At 40.6% G+C, this 23,356-nt stretch overlaps 2 protein-coding genes across 2 annotated transcripts in view; both read right to left on the bottom strand.

Moving 5' to 3' along the window:
- Positions 1–23,356, bottom strand: part of LOC101844785 (zinc finger protein 54-like) — a 1,121,204-nt gene that overhangs the window by 1,047,394 nt on the left and 50,454 nt on the right. The gene's annotated exons all lie outside the window — the stretch shown is intronic.
- On the bottom strand, positions 5,483–6,511 carry LOC101844255 (vomeronasal type-1 receptor 4-like). The gene has a single exon (XM_005086716.1). It carries the CDS (start codon positions 6,509–6,511, stop codon positions 5,483–5,485), a length of 1,029 nt encoding a protein of 342 aa, XP_005086773.1.

Genomic DNA, 23,356 nt, shown 5'->3' with positions numbered 1-23,356 from the left:
TGGGTGAATATGACCAACATTGAGTTCATGAAATTCTCAAACAACTAACAAAAGCGTTATATTAAAGACTTACTCCTCCCTTATCTTTTCCTGGGATTTATTACTTTCATTTTTTTCCATTTTAGGTGATCATTCTGTTTCATGGGGATCAACTTAAGGTGTAAACTTGGAAGCCTTTATTATTTTGCCCAAGTCTAAGCTTTTTCTTCAGCATGCACAGTAACATTCTAAATTCCAGTATATATACTTACACTTATATATGTGCTCACACTTATATGATTGCCTTCTAAAACTGGGAAGGACGGAAAACGAGGAGGGAGTGAGGCAGAAATAAGGAGCATTGTCCTTTAAATCTGGGGAGACACTAGTGACAAAGGACAGAAAGACAGGGCATGTTGGTAATGGGGAGAAAAGAATAGGACTGTGGTGGCTCCGCTATAGAATCGGAGCTTCCATTTTGTTGAGTAAGGCAGAAATTTGAAATGACACTGATCAAGCAAAACTTGCCCTCGGGGTTGATATGAGTTTCCATGTGATGTCATGAGAAGGATAGAACATAAACTGCCCATACTTAGGACTAAAATGATGTATAATTTTGAGTTTTTAGCACTCCCCCCTCTTTCCTAAAACTACACTATATAACCCCCAGTAAATCCACCTCCTATCTTTCTTTGCCAAAAGAAATTATTTTATTACACTTTTATTTATTTCTGCATATTAATATCTTACCTGCATGTATGTAAGTACACTGGATACATTCAGTAACCAAGAAGGCCAGAAAACATTGTGGGATCCCTCAGAACTGGAGTTACAGATGACTATGAGATGCCTCGTGGGTGCTGGAAACCAAACCCAGATCCTCTGCAAAAGCAGCCACTGGTCTTAACTACCGAGTCATCTCTCCAGCACTGACGTTCTTTAAATCATTATAAGCTACAGTCTTTATAGCCCTCGAGCAATGGTAAATAACAGAGAGGAGCTTTCTTAGCAATCTTTAGTGATGTAAAATGAAAGTCACTAAAACGTACACACACACATTTGCCACACAGTGAAAGCAAAAAAAAGGTAATTGCCCCCTTCCCCTTGAGAAGCGCATACCCATCCTGTTTGATATGAGTTTACTCTCACACCAAATTCCTTTCTGTTTAGTTTTAGCACATCAAACTTAGCTTCATACTGGCTTGCCCTGAAATTGATTTCATCATCAAAAACCTAACATCTCATTTTTGCTTGCAGATCTCTGAAACAAGCTGCTCAAACATCTACTGATGTGGTGTGGTGCTGTTTGCTCAGAGGACCAACCGTTGGAAATGGCCTGTCACTGTGTGCAGGAGAAGGACAATGGCCAGCTACATCTCGGTCAACACATATAAGACTACACGAATCAGAAAGCAGAATAAACTCGGCTATCTGACATGCACAGGTCTTACATTTTCCTTGGATTTTTATAAGGTGTAGAGCTTCTCAGGAGGACTGCGGGGAACCCAGGGCTTTGAAGGGTGAAGTCAGATGTCAGGAGTTGCCACTTTGTTGAGAGCACTGACATTTACCTACTAAACCTTTCCTAGATGTTAGAAGTAACACTCCAAGGATCCAGACTCCTTTCATCATATATAATCTAAAGCATGTTTGTTGTCTGTGGTGTAGAGGCATCTAGCCTAGCCAGTGTATTTGTGTTAGTGGCCACACCCCTTTGGGCGTGGCTTCTGGTGCTGACACATGGGCGGGGGCGGGGAGAGAGGGAGAGGGGCAGGGGGAGAGAGAGAGAAGAGAGAGAACTCGAACTGGCCTCAAGGTTGCATCTGTACCTGAAGCTACGCCCAAAGGGGTGTGGCCTCTAAAACAAATACACCGGCAAGGCTAGAGGCTACTACTCTACAGACCCTGATGTTTTTCTCTGCTCTACAGTGCTACCACACCCCTCTCATTGTTTTTTTTGTTTTTTGACCACATGTGGACTCTCAGTCATGAGGGACTGTGGCATTGGTAACGTTTTGAGGAACAAGAAGGGCTAGCATGAGAGGTACACATAACACGAATGCCAGAGAAAAGGACACTTGAAGCTAGCCAGAGTGAAGAAATAGGAGGCAAGGGGAGAACTCAAGACAATATAGCGTCCTTGTGTGTATTTGGAGCCAAGCCACTGTGGGACGAAGCGGGACAGAAACCTCTATCTTCAACAATGTGCTGAACTGTGAATTAGAAATCTGTATCACATACATCCCCGGATAACTCCAGGATCGTTGCAGAAGGGGGAAAAGAAATAATGGAAGAGCCTGAGATGACAGATGACTATAAGGAAGCTGTTTCCTGGACATAGCAGGGCAGTTACTCGTATGAACTTAGGACAGCACACACAAGTCTGTGCAACCTCAAACTAGACCAAATTCCAGAGTGCAGAGCAGAGGTGAGCACGGCCTCTCACCGAGATGAGAAGCTATTGGCAACTGATAGCTGGAAAGAGGAGAGTCACTCACTTCCTCTTAAGGGTGTGGCCTACAGTGAGTTAAGCCTGCTCCAGTGAAAATCGCACATTACAGGGTGTGTGGGCAACACAAATTGGACTTGATGAGTCTAAGAAAGAAAATGAAAGGGGATACGATGCTGACCGGGTAGGCAGGACAGAAGTTGGAGCTGGTAAATATTATCAAAATACAAACATAGGAGAACTAATAAAAATGAGAAAACAAAATCTTTAGACTATATTGAGTCCTGGGGCTACAAATTGAGGCCTTGGTGATGTCTGGGATCCGTGCTGCCACCAAAGCCATCCTGAGATGAGTGGTTAATGCTTCCACTCTGAGCCAGGATGTCACCAGGGGCATGACTGGGTACGTAGTCCTGCTGAGGTCTGTGTTAATGTTTGAGGTCCGTGTCACCTCACGGGGCCATAGGAGCCATGTGTGATGAAATCAGAGGGCCATGCTGAGCTGGCCCTGTCCTCTGGTCCTGGGGAAGCTGGCCCTGCCGCCCACTGAACACTGCAGTAAGAGGGCTGGTCCCTGTCCTTGGGAGAAGTGGCACTACCCTTCAACACAGGTGAGGAAGAACCAACCGTGATGGCATATGCATCGGGGAGTTGGCTCCAGCCCCCAGCTTGAGGGAGATGAACGCAGGCCGGGACTGAAGAGCTCAGCTATCACCCAGGCCCACAGTCAGGTCTTTGGTTGGCCACCCGTAACATCTATGCCGTGTAGGACCTGTTGGAGTTTGTGAAGGGACTGACTTTGTGGAAGAATATCCACAGGATCACTGTGACTGAGAGTGGCCTGGGAATATCCCAGAGGAGTTTGAGTGAGGATCCATTGATAACGGTGTACCAGAAACCAGAGGCTTTGAACCAGACTTACAACACATTACAATTGGACAAAAGGGTATGCTGTGTGACACACCTCAGCTCCCAGTGCCACCAAATGAGGGGTTGTTACAAAAGTGGGAAAGAAGGAAAAGTGAAAAGGTTTTTGTTTTGGTTTCGTTTTGTTTATTTTGTTCATTTGCTTGCTTGGCTTTGGTTTGATTTTTTAATTTTTTCTTTTGGGAGGCACTGTGGGGGTGAGGGAGGATATGGGGAGACTGGGAGGTGAGTGTAATTAGCATGCATGATGTGAAATTCCGCAAGAGTCAATAAAGAGATTATGTTTTTAAAAAAAGAAAGAAAAAAGTAACTAGTAAACCATTTAACCCACCCATTCCCTCCAAAACAATACCTTGTCCACTTAGAAGCAGAACCTAAGTAATTACCAACATATATTATAACACTAATATAAGTTTGAAAGGTATACATCGATGTGTTAACCATAAAGGAAGGAGAACCTCTAGCAATAGGAAAGGGTGTTCAATAAAGCAAAAGTTGACTGCACAATGGAACATGTCACATGATATTTTGTTAAAATGAGAGCATTTCCAGGGTAGACATGCATGATGTTCTCTCTCAGGACTGTTTGGCTCTACTTCTGAAATTCAAATGGGTGTAAATCTGTCATTCTTCCAGTGCAGGTGCACTTACATGCCCAGAAATTCACAACAGTGGTATTACGAACTTTGGAAAACATACAGACATTTGCAATTCTTCAATTTGAAAAGTCATATGCTCTGAGTACTTTATGGAGAAAGCTAGGAGGGCATCTTCAAATCCATGCTACACTAATGGCAAAAATCAGTGGAGCTCATAGAGATCAAAAGGGCAATGAAACATCAAAATTTGTTTTTCAACAATTCATTATTGTGAAAACTTATGCAAACCAGGGGACCAATGTTAATCCCACTCAAAGGGATATTACCTCAGGACACAGCCATCTTTTTCTACTGCTTGTCTCCTAAAAGCTGCCTCAAATCAATATCTTTTATCCTGGTGACAAAAGTTCTAGCAAATGGAGAAACTCAAATCATGTCTCAGCCACAGCACATGAGACTCAATAGAGTAGCATTAAAATAATTTTATATTTATGTGGTTGAATTCTGTAACATAAAGGAAAGTACAGAAAGAAATTAAAGCACATAGAACTTTAAGAGGCAAAGGTAAAATACAACACATTGAATGATATAATTTATATAAAATAAAAAGTGAGGAGCCAATGTATACTGTGAGATGTCACAGTAGTTAACACCCTCAGTATTATGGGGGGCAGATAATGATGTACTTTGACCCTGTAGTATTCATTTTCAATGTAGGAGCTGCATGCAGAGATGAGTTCAGGGAGGTGATTTCATTGATCAAGGCATGTCTGACTTGGGCATGGATATTTTAAAAATTGTTTATCAAATGCATGCACCACTTCATGAAAGGTATCAGACCCGTTTCAGGGGTTGAGCTGAAATACTCTGTGCTTCAGTTTGTGTAATGGACCTGGGTTCAATTTCCAGAACCCACATGGGAGCTGATGACTAGTTCCAAGAGGACCCAGCTCTCTCTTCTGGACTCCAATGTGGTGTGCAGATATATAAACAGACAAAACAGTCATGCACATAATATAATGAAGTATTTTAATAGACTCTATCATGGTTATAATTATCACTCTTTTTAAAAAAGATTTATTAGATTTATTTACTATATATACACTGGTCTGCCTTCTTGTACACCTGCAGACCAGAAGAGAGCAGCAGACCTCATTACAGATGGCTGTGAGCCAGCATGTGGTTGCTGAGAATCAAACTTAGGGTCTCTGTAAGATCAGCCAGAATTATCACTCTTTTGAAGTGTACAATCCACACTTTTCATTTTCTCTTGAGATATACTTACGTTACACTTGATTTTCACATAATACTTCTGTGTGGAAAATAAACATGATCTGGATGAATACATGCTCACGTGTTCGTGCACAGAAACATACACCTGTGTATTCATATGCATGCATATCTAACGTAAAAGCTTCTTTGCAGAAATCACCACTCGTAGATGCTAAGATTGCTTATATTGTGACTAAACATCTGTGGATATGACTAAAAAACAAATGAGAATTCTTCAACCGTATTCACATGTCCATTATGAAATTAGGGAGGATTTTCTATTCTTTGTCCACGTACAGCAAAACATGGATGAGCTGGGGCTGTGTCTCATTAGCAGAAAGGGGCTGAGACAGGAGAAACCCATGGAGAATACTCCAGTGGCATTTACAATCCACCAGCCAGGGTCAAGCAGAAACATTAAATAGATGGTAAAGAGGGAGGAGAGGGTGTAAAAGCAGACAAAGGTGCTCACCAGGAGAAGGATGGTTTGGGTAGCTCTGGTTTCAGGAGGAGATCTGGAGGAGACCTTGGACCTGGGCATGTGTTGCATCCTCTGCTTGTGCCTGTGCAGGATGAGAAGCATGGAGCCACTGGCCCAGAGCATGAGCACCATGCACGCAGCATCGGGAAGGGTCACGTAGATCACATGTAACATTTCACCAGGTTCCTCCCAAGGAAAAGAAGAATGGTATCTCAAATCCGTTGGATGAGTAATGTTTGTATGGCACAAACTACCAGTCATGTGCTCGAGTATATCAGTGTTCACCAGCAGGGACAGGATCCAGGTCAAGTATATGAAGGGAATAATTAATTGGGGAGCTTTAATTTTGATTCCTGCCCAGCTGGAATGCTTCGGTCTGATGGTGATGGCCTGGAAGACACTCGATAAGCAGGTACTGCCAAAAGATACACCTCTGCCAACTCTGTGAAGGTAAAAGAGCAGCCTGTACCCAGAGTCACTGGGGGAACATTTGATGCCAAAAGCCTCCATTGTCTGGGGCACTCCTTTACAGAAGAGTGTTAAGAAGTTGGCTAGAGTTAAATGCATCAGAATCAAGTCCTTGGCCTTTAGTTGGCGCTCCTTGAAGTAAAGCGAGAGATAATTGTACATGAGGTAGGAATTGCCTGAAACTCCAGCCAAAGTTTGTATTAAGAAGATGATTCCTATAGCCACGTCTCTGTCCCTCATCCTGTAAGTTACTGATTCCCGGGCTGGGGAAGCCTGCATGGGGAAATGAGGCAAGGGCTCCAGATTCCATGTCACCTGCATCTCTGCATTCTCCATCTATAGGTGTCTGTCTCTCTGGACTTATTGTCAGCTGCTACACTGTGGTTCATTATACTGTTTCATTTTACATTGTTTTAAATGAGAATTGCATCACTTTCCCCTTAACTTCCTTCAGTCGTTCCTATGTTCCCACCCTCCAACACTCAGCATGCCTCTCAGCTGATAGCTTCTTTCTCTTTGATTGTTATTTTTGCACGTGTATATTAATGTGTGTTGTATACACAATTGCATAAAAATAACCTTCTGAGACCATTCTTACTGTTTGTATATATAAGCCTTTTAGGGTTGACTTTGTATTGGACAACCAATAAAGGGTTCATGCCCGGGAGAGGTGTGTCCTGCATCTATGGCTTAGGGAACATCGTGGTAGAGGGAGTGGAAAGATGCTAAGAGCCAGAATACCAGGAAGAAACATTCTGTCCTCTAATTACCTACATAAATAAGTCTGTAATCACAGCAATGTCTATAGACATGCTAAAATGTGGAAGGCATAAAATTCCACAGGGTCCCACTGCTTCACAAAGAACTATAAACAGCTAATGACTTACATGCTGCAATTTTATAAAGCATTTGCGGTCAATGGATTCTGGCTATATGAGAGGCACAATGCCAGGCATTGGTGGTGCATGCCTTTAATCCCAGCACCCGGGAGGCAGAGGCAGGCAGATCTCTGTGAGTTTGAGACCAGCCTGGTCTACAAGTACAAGGAAGTGACTGTGTACTGACAGAGTACACATTTTCAACAGACCTTCCTTCAATGTCACTACTTACTGGAGTCCTTCATTATGATGTGTATTTAAACGCAGGGTAGAGTGGTGCACTTCTTGAATCCCAAACCTGAGAAGGCAGAGAAAGGTGGAACTCTCTGAGTTAGAGGCTGTCCTGGCCTCCATACTGAGTACTGAGTTCCAGGCCAGCCAGAGAGATGAGTTACCCAGCGAGAACCTGTGTTTTTACAAGTTATGTATTTAATTTGCTTTTTGTAATATCTAATTATGCTTCCAGGGGAATTTTTCTGTAAGACTCCACCATTTGCTTGTGAATTTTAATTGTATAATCCAGTACCAATTAGGATTGGTCACTGAGATGCTTGATCACGTTCATCAACAGTGAGAAAAACAGTATCTCAGGGGCCTACATCATGATGAGTTCGTGGAATGAGCCAAGTGCAGGAACTTACCCAGAACTCACTTTTTTCATATTTGAAATACCAGCTGATGACTCTATCACAAAAATATTCAAGCAGTCACAAGGCAGGCCATAATACCATACATAGTTAGTAGGACCAATACATGAATAGAGCACAAAAAAATCAAACCTCATAGAAAAGGGCATGGAAAGATTGTAAGAGTATGAGACAGTGGACGACTATAAGAAAACAGTTTTTTTTTCTTTCCACAACAGAGAAGCTGCACATATGTACTCAGTGTGGTTAACATGTTGTTAAGGACATGTGTAAGCTCAATTCAGATAAAATATTAGCATGGAGAGAGGAGTTGGGCATGCAGTCCCACCTCTAGATGACAAGCCATTGGCCAGTGATAGCTGCTGAGAGAGTGAGAGTCAATACTTTTTCTAAGAGTGTGACTCCAGGGCAAGCCACACACCCAGTAGTATATGAGCAACACAAGTTGGATTTAATAGGTTAAGAGCGCATGAGAGAGACAGAGGCAAAGTGACAAAGGCAGAGAGAGACAGAGAGAGAGAGAGAGAGAGAGAGAGGAGATAGAGAGAGATAAAGAGAGAGGGGGTCAGAGAGAAAAAGAGAGAGAAAGAGAGAGAGGGGAAGAGAGAGAATAAATACAAGATTGCGTTGATAAAAAAAAGAGGTAAGAAGTATCTGGAAGGAGATGAGGAGGGGGTGGCAATATGATTAACAATGTATGAAATCTTCAAAGAGCTTATAAAATATTATTAAAAAGAAACAAAACCATGGCACACTGAAGTATCTTTAGTGCAATTAAATAGTTCTCTTGCCATTGAAGCAGCATTGCTGATATTATAGTAGAGCCCATACAAAAAATGACATATTTATGGTATGAAGTTGGACTAGTAAAATTTTAAATCAAGGTTGCTCTTCCAGAGGACCTGGGTTCTAGTATCACCACACACATGGTAGCTCACAGTGTCTGTAACTGGAGTTCTAGGGAATCCAATCCCTATTCTGGACTCCTTGGGCACTGCACACACATGGTTCCCAGACATACATGCAGCCAAAACACCCACAGATGAAAATGAGAGCTCAACTCTACACAAAAACCTTCAGATGATTGAATAAAGCTGGGACCTTCATCCCACATACGGACTTGAGATCATGTACGGGAAGAATACATAGTCTTAGAAAGGTCAAACATCCAGTCTGGGATTCCACATGTGGGGCTTGAGCAGCACACTGGTTTCCAAACACATTTCTTTAATCAATTAAAAACAAGCCTTCATTACCTAATATTAAGTCCTAACAACTGTTAGTTGGGACCCTCAAATGAGAAGCAAGGTTTTCTGTGTGATCAGGGCTTCTTGTGTCTTTGCTGCCTAAACTTTTCCTCGGGAGTCCTCATTTCCTACACGACTTTGTCATCAACCTGGTCTGATTCCAAGTCCCATTCGCTGAGGTGATCACTTACCAAGACGCCTGACACAAGCTTTCCCTTATGTTCTCCCCATTTCTGAGAGCAGTTGGACAGACTTACCACAGGCTTTTTCCTGCTGGGGTCCTGGTGTCAGTTCCATGGTCCCTATAAACACCATGTGAGCTGGAGAGAGGCATCCAAGCCTGAGATATGGATAGGTCTGTGATTCTGTGACCTCCTCTCCCCTTGGACCTTCAACTATGTTTTCGCTTGTAGTAGCGAAGGACATGCAGGTGGGAGCAGCCAAAGGACTCTTCTGAGAACTGTTCGTCTCAGGTGAAAGGGAAATAGAATTGCTATTGTCTTTCTCTCTGAAGAGAATACTAGAGGAGCAGATGATGGTTTTATAGTTCTTGGTCCCAGGAGGAAGACAATGTCCCACTGGAAGGGAGCAGGAAATAATGAGGTCTGACATATGAAGGATGGGCAGTGAGCTACAGAAGCCCCTTTGCAATCTTTCTCCCCATGAGGAAGCTTACTTAGTTATTTCCTATTTGTGAATCAGGAGCAGTGGCTCTCAACCTGTGGGTTATGACCCTTTGGGGGTTGAATGACCCGTTCACAGGTATCACCTAATATCATTGGAAAACACAGATATTTATATTCTCATTCATGATAGTAGCAACATTACAATGATGACATAGCAATGAAAATAATTTTATGGCTGTGGGGTCCCCACAATAGGAGAAACTGTATTTAAGGGCTGCAGCATTAGGAAGGTTTAGAAACACTGCCCTTGAGTGATGCCATCTTTTAAGACGTTGAAAAAATAAGCAAAATGAGACAAATATATGATGAGGATTTTAATAGATTTGTATAAAATACACCAATAGTTCATACAGTCAATCATTAGATCCCTTGCACAGTCAGTGACTTTGAACTTTCATCACATCCTGTTGCCAACTGGTACTTAGCTTTTGTCTTTTTCAAAATTTAAATTAGAAACAAGCTTGCTTCACACGTCAATCCCAGCTCCCTCTCCCTCCCCTCTTCCCTCATCCCCCTAACCCCCCAGCACCCCACCAAATCCCCACTCTGTTCCTCAGGGATTGTGAGGTCCTCCATGGAGGATCTCCAGAGTCTATCATTTCATTCAGGGCAGGGCCTAGGCCCTCCCCCAAGAGCCCAGGCTGAGAGAGCATGTCTCATTGTCTCATTGTGGGATGGACTCCCAAAGTCCATTTATATGCCAGGGATAAATACTGATCCCAAGGTCCCATAGATTGCCTAGGCCTCCTCACTGACATCCATATTCAGGGGGTTTGGGTCAGTCCCATGTGTACTTAGCTTTCATAGAAAAATACACTTTATCATTTGTACTGCCATTAGCAATAAGCAGAAAACCTAAACTATATATTTTTTTTAAAAAAAGGAAGGTTCTGAAAATGTGAGCAATAAGGGACAGCAGCGAGACAGATGTTATGACATGTCATGTCCTCTTCAAGTGCTGACTAAATCCTTGGTTTTAGCTAATCCTTTCCTTCACTCCATCTTCTCCCACATCCAGCCATCACCCATTCTTAAACCTTGTCACCTCCAGGTTCCCATTCCTCCGTGTTCCGAGCCTATGTGTCACACCATTCCCACTTTCATCAAGTCTTTCCCATCCACCATGGGCCCTATTCAATTCCAGGCTTGCACAGACGTTCCAGATTACATAGACAAATCTCAAAATTCTTAGCTCTGACCTTCACATAAGGAGGAGCATGCAACATTAGTCTACCTGATCCTGAGTCACCTCACTTAGTGTAATGTTTTCCAGTTTGATGGAACGGATTTATGAGCACTTGTGCTAGCTCTTCTAAATGTTACAGTGACAACTTGCTTTGTTAGGAAGCAATCTCCTACTGATCCAATCTCATGCCAAGTTTGGGATCAGTTCAAGTTGCTCATGTTTTCTCTCATGATTTTATAAACAAATTTAATTACATACGTAGAATATGTTTTGATCAAATATATTCATTTTCTCACATTCAATTACTCCCCTACTCTCTGTACAATATTTTCCTGCCAACTTGACATGCTCTTTTCTTTTTATCTCTCTGATGTAACTGACTAAGAAAGAAATCATGGAAATAGTACCGTTCACAATAGTCTCACAACATTCAAAATATGTTATAATAAATCTAACCAATGAAACAAAAGACACAGTGAAAACTTTAAGACACTGAAGAAAAAAGAGAAGATGATACCAAAACATGGAAATAACTTCTATGTTTATGGTGGGATTAACATTATGAAAGTGGTCATTTTTACCCCCAAGAAATCCACAGACTCAGTACAATTCCCATCAAAATTCTGTGAAAGTTTCACATGGAAACACAAAAGACCCATATCATAAGCAACACAAAAACTGCTGGAGATATCACTATCCCAGATTTTGAATTATACTACACAGCTATAGTAATAAAACTAGCATGGGACTTGCATGATCGTAGACTCACTGATCAGTGGAAATCAGGACCCACATATAAGTCCACACTCCTATAGCCACCTGTCTTACAAAAAATACTTCTAATTAAAATTATTTTATGTGTATGGTATTTTACTTCCATACATGTCTATTCACCACCTTCATGTATGGTACCTTTGGAGACCAGAAGAGGGCATCGTATCTCATATAACTGTAGTTACAGACATCTGTGAGCCACCATGAGGGTTATAGGATTTGAACCTAGATCCTCTGAAAAAGCAGTCAGTGTTCTTAACTGCTGATCCATCTCTACATCCCAAAGATACCTGTTGTTTGACAAAGAGGTCAGGAATGCACACTGAAGAAAAGAGAGCATCTCCAAAACATGGAGCTTGTCAAACTATAGAGCTATGTGTAGAAGAATGGAACTAGATCCTTACCTCTCACTCTCTACAAAACTAAAATCTTCAAATGGACCCAATGACCTCAGGATAAGACCTGATACCTTTAACTTGATGAAGGATAAAATATGGAATACATTAGGCTGAACATACTGTCACTGATAACAGAGAGGTTAATAACAACAACTAGTAGATAGGACCTACTGAAAATAGAAGATTCTGTACAGGAAAGGACACCAACGTTTAAGAGATGGGGCAGCCTACAGAATATGAAAACATTTTTACCAGCTACACATATGACAAATGATTAGTATCTAGAATAGCCAAAGAAACAAACGAGAAAAAAAACTTAGAGGAAATGATTCAATTTATAACTTATGTTTGAATTTATTGCAATGTGAGTTTTCAAATTCTTCCTAACTCATTTGTATCTATTTTCAAACAAAATCTAATTGTAATTTCAGTAATTTGCACTTCCTTGGTTTGCATTAAGATTTGGCAATCTTATCTATTGTCTCATGGAATCAATTCTGTTTTTTGTTTGTTTGTTTTTTTGAGACAGGGTTTCTCTGTATTGTTTTGGAGGCTGTCCTGGAACTCTCTTTGTAGAGCAGGCTGGCATCAAAGTCACAGAGATCCACCTGCCTCTGCTTCCCGAGTGCTGGGATTAAAGCAGTGTGCCACCAACGCCCAGCTCCCCAATTCTGTTTTTAATGATTCTTGGTATCCATTATTTCTTTTCAGTTTCATCAAACTTTTTCCATTCTTTACTTCAGTTCAGAAAAGAGAGAGAGAGAGAGAGAGAGAGAGAGAGAGAGAGAGAGAGAGAGAGAGAGAGAGAAGGGAAGGGGAAGAGAGAGACTTGTTTAAGTCATCCAGTAGTATAATTAAGCTACTTACTTGAAATCTCTATAACTTTTGTGAAAAACACACTAAACATGGGTTAAAAGAGAATGTGCATTAGATAATAGGCATGAATAAACCTACTATGTATCTGAGAGAGTGTGTCAGGCATTGTGACTGGCTCTGTCTAGTCATGAGTTGAGTTCATGGTTTAGATGATGTATGACAGATAATTGACCAGGGCTAGCAGGTCATTCTCCAGTGACAGGGTCATAAGGGGAAGATGACAAGGAGATGAGAAGATAAAGAATATTGAAAACCTTTGGTCGATTGGCCTTGCATAAGCTATGTCTTATGCCAAATAAGTTTATTAAGAAGTTGGGCATCTTATATATTATTTGCAGTCTGATAACTTCAGACCCTTCACAGGGTCAAAACAAGTTCCCAGGATCTGATACTTAACTCATTTGGGGCCCGGACCCCTAGGCCCTGAAAAAACTTTTCCACATCTGTTCCTGTGAAAGGACCCAGAGCTAGGTTCCTTTTGTCCTTTCATTAGGGTATCTTAGAAAGCCTTGAAGAGATCTGATTCCCAACATGTGATGCTAAAGCATTTTATGTTTTGGGGACACAGAAGGCTAGACAAATGGGCTGAGACAAATTGGATGTGCTTGTTTGGTTAGGAACACGATAGAGCTTAGTCTTGTGGAACATCCTAAGAACATCAGTTGAAATTCCAAAAGAAGACAAATGAGGGTATAAGATCCCCTAGAACTGGAGTTAGAAGTGATTTCAAACCACCATGTGAGGCCTGGAGTTTCAGACGAGAGAAAGCAATCTGAGGATAACATTTTTCTGTCTCACTGACATCACAGTTGCATACAAAGAGAGGCACAATTCATGAAATCACAATGAGCTGTGTACTAAATGCACACCACTTATAAAAATGGGAAAAAGTGGTATTGCACAAGTAAGTTTCACAGACATAATCAACAGAGAAAGAAGAAGATAATAATACAAGTGCCAAAAAGCCCACTTATTATTTCCTGGAAAATTGTATCAAAGCTTTAACCATTATTATGTTGCCATAAATCTTTGAGAATTGCCTCAAATATGCTCATTATTGTATGAACACAAGTATTTATTATTTAGTTGTCACACACGATTAGGTTTTTGAACACTGCTTATGAGGACAAAAGGAAACAAATACATTTTTTTACAACAGAAGTAGTTAATATATATTTAATTAATATATATTTAATCAGTTTTAACCAGTTAATCAAATAAAATGAAAAGATAATATCAAGATTAATGTTACTTTATTTTTGTTTTACTAAGCATGGCAAATAATTTAGCTAAAGACATTTCTTTGTTCACAAAAAAGAATAAGGTGTGCAAATACACACATGACATAGCACACACAATTTATATGCATGGTTTCACACATGTGTCACACTCATTTTGTGATGTGATGGTTTCATCAATTTACTGAGAACGTATGGCTGATAGAATAACAACTAAACGTTGACCAGAAACAAATTATTTGTATATTGACCAAATGATTAGTATTTTTTATTCCTTGCGCATTGAAAACAGAGTCGCAGTTCATCATCAGAAAGGGACTCACAGCTGGGAAATCACACGGAGACAACTGCAGCAGCTTTTACCAAGAGCCATGTGGGATGATAAACAAGAGCTAACTGAATATGCACGAGGCAGGAGACTGTGTAAAAGGTGCTCACCGAGAGCAGAATGGTTTTGTGGCTCTGGACTCAGCGGAGGACCTGAGGGAGAAGTTGCTCCTATGAATATACTTTATTCCCTGCTTGTGTGTGTAGAGTGTGCAAATCATGGAGCGTCTGGAACACAGCATCGGCCCCACGAAAAACACATCAGGACTCTAGTGTAATACTGCATAGAGGATGTCACTGACTTTGTCATTACGGACAACAGGACAGTATTCAAACTCTTTGTACATTGCTGAATTTTCCAGTCACATGCACGGGAAAAGCAAGGTTGGCAAGAAGGGGCGGGATCCAGGTCGGACACATGGAAGAGCCATCGTACCTGGGGGCTTGGAATTTACACATTGCCCATGTGGAGCCCAGGGGACTGATGGCAGTGGCCTGGAAGACACTCAGGAAGCATGTGCTGCTGACGGATACTGTCCTCCCCACCCTGTGACGATGGAAAACGAGTTTGCCCCCCAATATCCCGGAGGAAGTCTTTCATACCGGAAGCTGCCATTGTCTGGGACACTCCTTTACACAGCCGACTTAAGAAGTTTGCTGTAATTAAGTGCTGCAGGATATAGTCTGTGGACCTTAACCTGTACCCCCTGAAGAGAAATAACAGATAACGGTGGAGGAGGTAGGACTTGCCCAGGACTCCAATGACAGTCTGTGCCAAGAAGATCACTCCAATAGCCACATCTGTGGTTGCCATACTGTTGGTTCTTGTGGTCTGAGCCCAAGGATCCTGCACAGGAAGATGAGGTGTGGGTGTCATGTATCAAGTCAACTCAACATGCTCCATCCTTTTTTGAGTATTTCCTTCACCCTGTTTTACTAAGATGTTTCTAAGAGATCACCCACTAGTGTAGGAAGCCTTTATAACTTACAAGTTCCCACTGCAAGATAGCACATTGTAACAAGCTATTCATCCTCTCTGCCTGCGGTCTAGAAAGGCAGGCATGACTCTAATTATATTAGTAAATTGAGAACTGCAGAAGATGCTAATATTAGGTGATATGGAAGGGTGGAGTATGTAGGTAAAAGGATACATGAGTCATGAAAGAGTATATGAAAGTAAATTCTTTATATTCAATTTCATTGCAGCTCATGGGTGAGTATGTGCCTGTGCGTGCACATCTCTCTCTCTCTCTCTCTCTCTCTCTGTCTCTCTCTGTGTGTGTGTGTGTGTGTTGGGTTGTGAGTGTTGGGTTGTGAATGTGAATCCAACTCTGTTAAATTGAAGTGGCAAGAACCATTTTTTGCATTTAAAAGGAATTGTTCATTTGAGGGAATAATTGTGAAAGTTGGACTGCAGTAGAATAAGGTAAAAGACTAAACATTGGATACTTATTGATTGATTTGCTTAAAACACCCCTTGTATTGCCTATCTGCCAAGAATGACTTCACTTGACACCTGGAACAGAATGATCTGGAAAAATAGTCAAAACAACATGCCATTGCTCTTAGCAACCAGCTGACTGCCAGTTTCTGTAAAATCTGTTCCACCTTGTGGTTTGATATTGTGAACTAGATCTAAGACTGAGGCCTTACTGGAGTTATTCTGGCTTTGTTCCACTGGTAACATCTGCTGTCTTCCACTCTCTTCAATGTCAAGATGAATGATTCCCACAACAAGGCTTTCTTTTAAATACATTGATCATTAATGTTACAGGAATCAGACAAGTGTAATCACTGAATACATTTGTTGTACTGACCCACTTAGAAAAATTGTTATTTAAAAAGTTATTCAGAAGCCGGGCATTGGTGGCGCATGCCTTTAATCCCGGCACTTAGGAGGCAGAGGCAGGTGGATCTCTGTGAGTTCGAGACCAGCCTAGTCTACAAGAGCTAGTTCCAGGACAGGCTCCAAAACAATACAGAGAAACTCTGTCTCGAAAAAAAAAAGTTGTTCAGACCCAGGCGTTGGTGGCACACACTTTTAATCCTAGCACTTGGGAGGCAGAGGCAGGTGGATCTCTGTGAGTTCAAGACCAGCCTGGTCTACAGAGTGAGTTCCAGGACAGCTTCCAAAAAAAAAAAAAAATACAGAGAAACTCTGTCTCAAAAAAACAAAAACAAAAACAAGAAAAAAAAAGTTGTTCAGATGGGACAGGTTTTGTAAACAGAAAGTTTTCTCTTATTTTTCTTCCGTTGAAAGGTATCAAATTACCTTAGAATACTATTGTTATTTTATAGTAATAACTGATGTATATAAAATATTATTCAGAGAAATAAGAAAGTGTGGTAACTATCTGGGTTAAGCCTTTGAGAGCTCATGCCACAGAGAAACCCTGTCTCGAAAAACCAAAAAAAAAAAAAATCCTTGATAAAAGGCAAATATGGGGAGGAAATGTTTTTTTGTTTTTGCTTTTGTTTTTGTTTTTTTAGCTACACTTCCAAGTAACAGTCCATTACTGAAGAAAGGCAGGGCAGAAGATCTGGGCCAGAACCTGGAAGCAAGATCTGAGTGCTTCTTACAGGTTTCCTTCCCCCAGATTGCTCAGCCTGGCCATTCCAAAACCAACTGCCCAGGCATTACACCACCCACTATGAGCCAGGCCCTCCCACCTCAAACATTAATCAGGACAATTCACCACAGGATGTCCATAGGACAATCTGGTGGGAACATTTTCTCAATTGAGGCCTCCTCTTTCCAAATCACTCAAGCTGTGTTTGTTGAAATAAAATTATCCAACACAATGAATAACATGATTTGATTATGGTGATCAATTTTAATTATATATACATATATATTCTATGTATACATACATATGTAAACATATATGTATATATACAAGAAAACGTTACCGTATATAGTCTGAAATTTTAAATTTCATTTTTAAATAATAACTCAATAAATCTGAAAAAATATTGGCTCCAAAAAAAAAATCCCCAAAGGATTTACAGGAGTTCACATTGAAAAAAATTTATACAAGTGTCCGTAAAATCACACTATAGCCTACTGAATCCTTCTCAAGTTCCCCTATGATCACACTCATATGCAGATTATTATTTTCTAGTCAAATACTATTAGGAATCTAAATACTCTTTATCCAGAGCACAAGAGTTCTGGAACTCTAGGTCCATCTTCTCAATGTGGCCACCTTGAGCAAATCTCTACTTTCCCATTCCTACTATTAAAAATAAATAAAATATAGCATTCCTTAGAAGATCATTAGGTTTATAGCTATATTGTGGTATCTAAATAACCCTCTATTCTACCTGTCCATTTTCATAGCATCTGCCACTATAAAATTAATACAGTGTATATATATTTGTGTATATTATATACATATATACATTATATATCCATAAATTATATAATATATTTCAGCCCACGAAAATATATGTGAAAGCAATATGGTACATGTTTGAGTGGTAGTATTTGAAATGTTAAAAATGATGCTTATATTTGTGTAAAGGCTTCTGATAAGGCTTTACGTTAGCCGGGCGTTGGTGGCGCACGCCTTTAATCCCAGCACTCGGGAGGCAGAGGCAGGCGGATCTCTGTGAGTTCGAGACCAGCCTGGACTACCAAGTGAGTTCCAGGACAGCCTCCAAAGCCACAGAGAAACCCTGTCTCGAAAAAAACAAAAAAGCAAACAAACAAACAAAAAAAGGCTTTACGAGGGAGCAGCCTCATCAGGATCTCAGACTGTACATCTTCCATGGTAGATGCAGTTCCCATCTCTACCTGTGACCTTGTGAGACAGAGTTAAATACTTTCTATTCAAATCTTCTGCATTCAGATGCGCTTTCTGCATGGGCCCCCATGGTTCCTTTACCTTTCTCATCACTCTCTGGAGCACACTTGGAGAAAATGCAGAATTCCTTCATGGATAGGAGAGATCCCCATGACCAGGGCTGAGCAGTGACCAATTTTAAAGCCACAATTCTCAGCACCATGCAAACCAGGTTTCGTTATTTTTTGGAATAAACCACAATTTCAATGAATGGTGGGCTCCTAAACATAAGAATGCCACAGACTAGTAAGTGTCTATTACCTAACGTTCACTTTTTTTCCTGAGCCATGAGCCTGTGCTTGAAGAGTTTCTTCAATTTCTAGGTGACTTTGTCCTGGCACCTAGCTCAATTCCAAGTTGCCTTTTCTAGAAGTATTGCTTGACAAGACTTTCTTGGAGTTTTCCTATGGGTTTTATCTTATATATTCTGACTCACAAACTCCATCAGATGCCCATCAAGTTCCGTTTCTCTTTCTAGGATGCCAATTTCAGCACCAGGGTCTTATGGCTACTAACAGGTACTGGACGGAGGTAGCCAGTGCCTGACATATGAGTTTGTGATTCTGTGACCTTACCTTTCCTCAAAACTGCAATTAAAGTTTCATCCACAGCAGCAGTGGACGCCCAACTTTGCATGAGATGGGGGAATCTCTTCCCTAGGTGTTAGGTATCAAAAGCAATTACAAGTTTCATGGTATCCCCTCAATGAACTGTTGCAGTTTAGAGCTGCTGCTACCTGCTGAGTTCTCTAGGGACCAGTATAGATGATGAAATTCTGATGTCTGTCTTCCATACATCATCAAGGTACACTGGCATCACGGCACTTCTTGATTACTTGAGGTGTTGTGTAACCAACTCCAGTCTACCTTGCCAATGTCACTGTATCCTTCCAACAATTGTATTCTTCCTGGCTACTGCCACTGTATTCAGTTTCAGACAAGGGTATGAACCGTCTGATTGCTTGCAATAAACTACTCTCAGACATAATCTTGCTGTGACCTCACTAACCTGGACTAACTGAAATTACCTCTGACAATAACCCTTGATCAGTAAATGCTGTCACTTTGTAGGCAACCATGTTGGTGAGGGTCCTGACAGGTGGAGAAGCTGGGTGTAACAGAAGGCTTGGCAGATTTAGCATGTCCCTGCTTCCTGGTTGGCCTGAGCTGTTTGTCATTACATCCTATCTCCTTCAAGGCAACTGCAGAGACAAGCAGCCTCAGAGCCACAGCAGCACTCCACAGTAAGGCAGATGGATGGCTTATGGGAAATAAAAGTAGATCAAGAATGCTAGATTATGGCCGGGCGTCGGTGGTACACGCCTTTAATCCCAGCACTCGGGAGGCAGAGGCAGGTGGATCTCTGTGAGTTCTAGGCCATCCTCGTCTACAGAGTGAGTTCCAGGACAGCCTCCAAAAAACAATACAGAGAAACCCTGTCTCGAAAAACGGAAAAAAAATGATAGATTATGAGACATTGTCCAGGTTGCCTCTCTTGATCAATGCCAAAGGAAATGGGACAAAACCAGGGAATCCAACACAACTGAGCACGTGAGTGCAATTCCCAGGACAAGGCATGTTTTTATTATTTGCTCTCCCTTAATAACAGAATTAGAAGTTTACAGTTCAGCAGTGTTTCACAACATTGGAACAAGGTATGGAAAATTATAAAATTGTAAATACGGAGTCCAAATAAAGGCACTTTTGTGAGAGGCTAGGCATTTATTTAAGGTGCTGTGAGGAGTATGTATGAAAATCCAAGTGTCACGTGTGAACTGCATTTGCTCCCCCACAACACACTAGCTGTTGCTGACATGATTTTTTCGTTACTTGACAGAAAAAGTAAGCCATTATGGCCAAGGACTCAAGGCTTTGGTTTCAGGAAAATGCTCACGTCAAACAGAAGTAGAGTTGGATGTCTCCTCTTTGTTGGCTTCTGCAATCCTGGAAGTCACTATTCAAGCTGCAACTTGTGAATTGGTTTTAACAGTCCTGGTTATTATGAGTTTGGTGTTCCACATGGTCAATACACTGAACAAGATGCACCTATGGGTGCAATAGCTGCATGGAAGTTCTAGGAATTACCAGAATAGCCAAACAATTTGTGAATGCATTTAAGCTTCTCCCTCAGGAAGGAGTTCATTGCTAGTTCTCTAAAGCAGGGTGACACATTTAGCTGGGGAAGTCCTAGGTCTCAGAAGCAAGGTCAATGATATTGTTTTACATAATTAACATTATGCACAAATGACATTTCCTTAGGTATCTTGGAGCTTATACCAAAAGATTTTCCATGTCATTGGCTACAGTAAAAGTTGTATTTTCTTCCACCAGGAAGCAGTTATTGCACAATATTTAATTAATTTTGTTGCTAAGAGTCAGTGTTCACTGATGTGGTATCATTGACCAATTCTCAGCCATAAAAGGCAGAAGTTAGTCAGGCATATGTATTAGTCTTTCAAGACTGATAGAACATAGAAGATGAGATGATATAAAGACTGTGAGAATAGAGTAAGTTAGAGGGTTGTATGACTACTTTCTTAGAATTGGAGTATTTGGTCTTGGAGGAGGGAGATACATAAAATCCAGCAAACTCACAAGGCTAAGGAAGGATAAAAGACAGTAATGTTTAAGAGAGAGAGAGAGAGAGAGAGAGAGAGAGAGAGAGAGAGAGAGAGAGAGAGAGAGAGAGAGAGAGAGAGGACTTAGCAATAAGGTGCTAAAGGAGAGCAGAATAACTGTGGGTCCTGAAGATAATGCAAGTAGACACAACCTTATGTTAGCATAAAATTATGAGGAGATTAAGTCACTGGGAAGTGAGTGGTATAATCCAAGGAGAGATCTAACCAGTGAAAGAACTAGACAAGACTAAGGGCATGGTTGAGCTAAATAACCCAAGAAACTCATGGAGAAATAGGCACTGGGTATATGGGGAGCTACATGGAGGTTAGATTAAAGGAGAGGTTGGGAATGTTTGAGTGAAAGCTGAAACATTTCCTTCAGTTGGATGTAAATGGTCAAGAAATGGACAGAGACATCAGAATTACGGAGTAGCCTTTGAAAATGTTATAAGACACTCAGAAAGTCCAAGTGAAATTTCTAAATTAGAATACCCCAGGTGGTAGCCATATCATAGTGTATTGTACAAAAGTGCTTGAGATATACCATCCTAGCTTTACAGTTATGTTACAGAGTGATTATAAAATAAACAGTGTGGTGCTTGGATAATGCAATTCTGATCATGGAACAGAATTGAGAACCTACATATAAGCCCACACTCCTAAAAGCACCTGGGTTTGGTTTTGACAAAGACAACAATGAGCAATGTAGAAAATACATCATCAACAAATGGTGTTGCTCAAATTGAAGAACACCATGTACCATAATGAAAGTTGGTCCTTATCTACATTGTTTTGTATTTATTTGCATTAACATTTTAATATGATATATTTTGATTATAAGCTTTCCCCTCCTTCAGCCCCACCTAGCATCTCTGCACATCCCTACCCAGTCAACTTCATGTTCTTGCTGTCTGTATGTCTCTCATTTATCTCTTGCTTTCTCTTTCTCTGTCTCTCACTCTCAGAAACCAAACACAAAACATCAAAGCAAACAACAACAAACCCAAAAGACACATAAACATTAATCCAAAACAAAGATCTAAAAAGGCAAACAAAAGCATGGAGTACACTTTGTGCTCTCCAAGTACTTCTGAGAATGTGACTTGTTCTATAGTGTGGCTGATATCATTCCACTGGAGAAAACCAATTCTCCCCTTTTCAGCAGTATTCAATTGCAATGAGCTTCTGGCTTACAGACAGGACTGGGTACCAACATTCCCTTCTACACGTTAGAATTTTGTCTGGCTTGAACTTGTTTTGTTCTTTTAGATTCCTATCTCCCACCTTGCACAAAACTCAGTGGCAATGGGTCAAGGACCTCAACGTAAGTCATAACATCCTGAATGGGAAAGAGAAGAAAGTAGAGAAAACACTTGAATTCATACTCATGAGAAAGTTCTTTCGGAGCAGAACTCCAATATCACAGGTATTAACATGAATAATTGACAAAAGGGTTACAAGAAACTGGATAACTTCTGTGAAACAATGAAACAAGACTGTCAAGAGACAGCTTCCAGAATGAGAAAAGGAATCTCTACCAGCTATTTGTCTGACAGGGGATTAGTATCTTGCATAGGCAGTGAACATTAAAAAAACACTAAGGAGGAAAACAATCCAATTAAAAATAGGGCATCATGTTAAACAGAGTTCTCAAAAGTATATATATATATATATATATATATATATATATATATATATATATACACCTTGGCCAACAAGAAAATGTAAGTTAAAACTACTTTGATATTTGATATCTTTATCTTACTCCAGTCAGAAAGGCTAAGATTAAGGAAAAAAATGATGACAAATCTGATATGGATGGGGGAAAGAAGAATACTTACTGCTAGTAGGAATACAAACTTGTTCGTCCAGTGTGTAGATTAGTGTGGAAGTCACTCCAGATGCCGCAAACAAAGCTACTGTAGAACTCAGCCAAACCACTCATGGCTTATTTACCCAAAGGATTCCATATCCTTCTTTAGAAATATTTGCTCATCTCTGTTCACTGTTACTTTATTCGCAATATCCAAGAAATGGAAGTAGTATAGATGTCCATCAGCTGATCTATGGATATTTAAAATGTGGCATAATTGTATCGTGGAATATGATTCAGAGGTTTAGAAAATTAAAGTGGTGAAATTAATTGGTAAGTGAGTGAGATGCTAAGAATGAGTCTTAGTGGGGTAACCTAGACTCAGAAACATAAAAATGCGCTATTGTTTTTGTTTGCTTTTCTCATTTGTGGGTGTTACTTTGAGTCTTTATTTATTTATGCGTGTTCCATTTGGAATACCATGGAGGTGAAGAAATTCATACAGGGTCTTTGGAGTGGATCTCAAGGTAGGTAGATAGACTGCTGTGATGCCAAGGTTAAAGGGAGAATAATTAAACTGGGGTTGTTAAATGAGGTAAGGGATGGGATAGGAGGTTAGACTAGGGAAAAAGAAATCCAGAAAAAAGAA

Source organism: Mesocricetus auratus, unplaced genomic scaffold, assembly GCF_017639785.1.
Source record: "Mesocricetus auratus isolate SY011 unplaced genomic scaffold, BCM_Maur_2.0 Super-Scaffold_100037, whole genome shotgun sequence".
Taxonomy (NCBI): domain Eukaryota; kingdom Metazoa; phylum Chordata; class Mammalia; order Rodentia; family Cricetidae; genus Mesocricetus; species Mesocricetus auratus.
The sequence above is the reverse complement of the archived record's forward strand: the minus strand, read 5'-3'. Positions and strand labels throughout refer to the sequence as shown.

What these genes read in the sequence shown, in the direction of transcription:
- LOC101844255 (XM_005086716.1), bottom strand. Translation starts at nt 6,511, where the DNA reads ATGGAGAATGCAGAGATGCAGGTGACATGGAATCTGGAGCCCTTGCCT.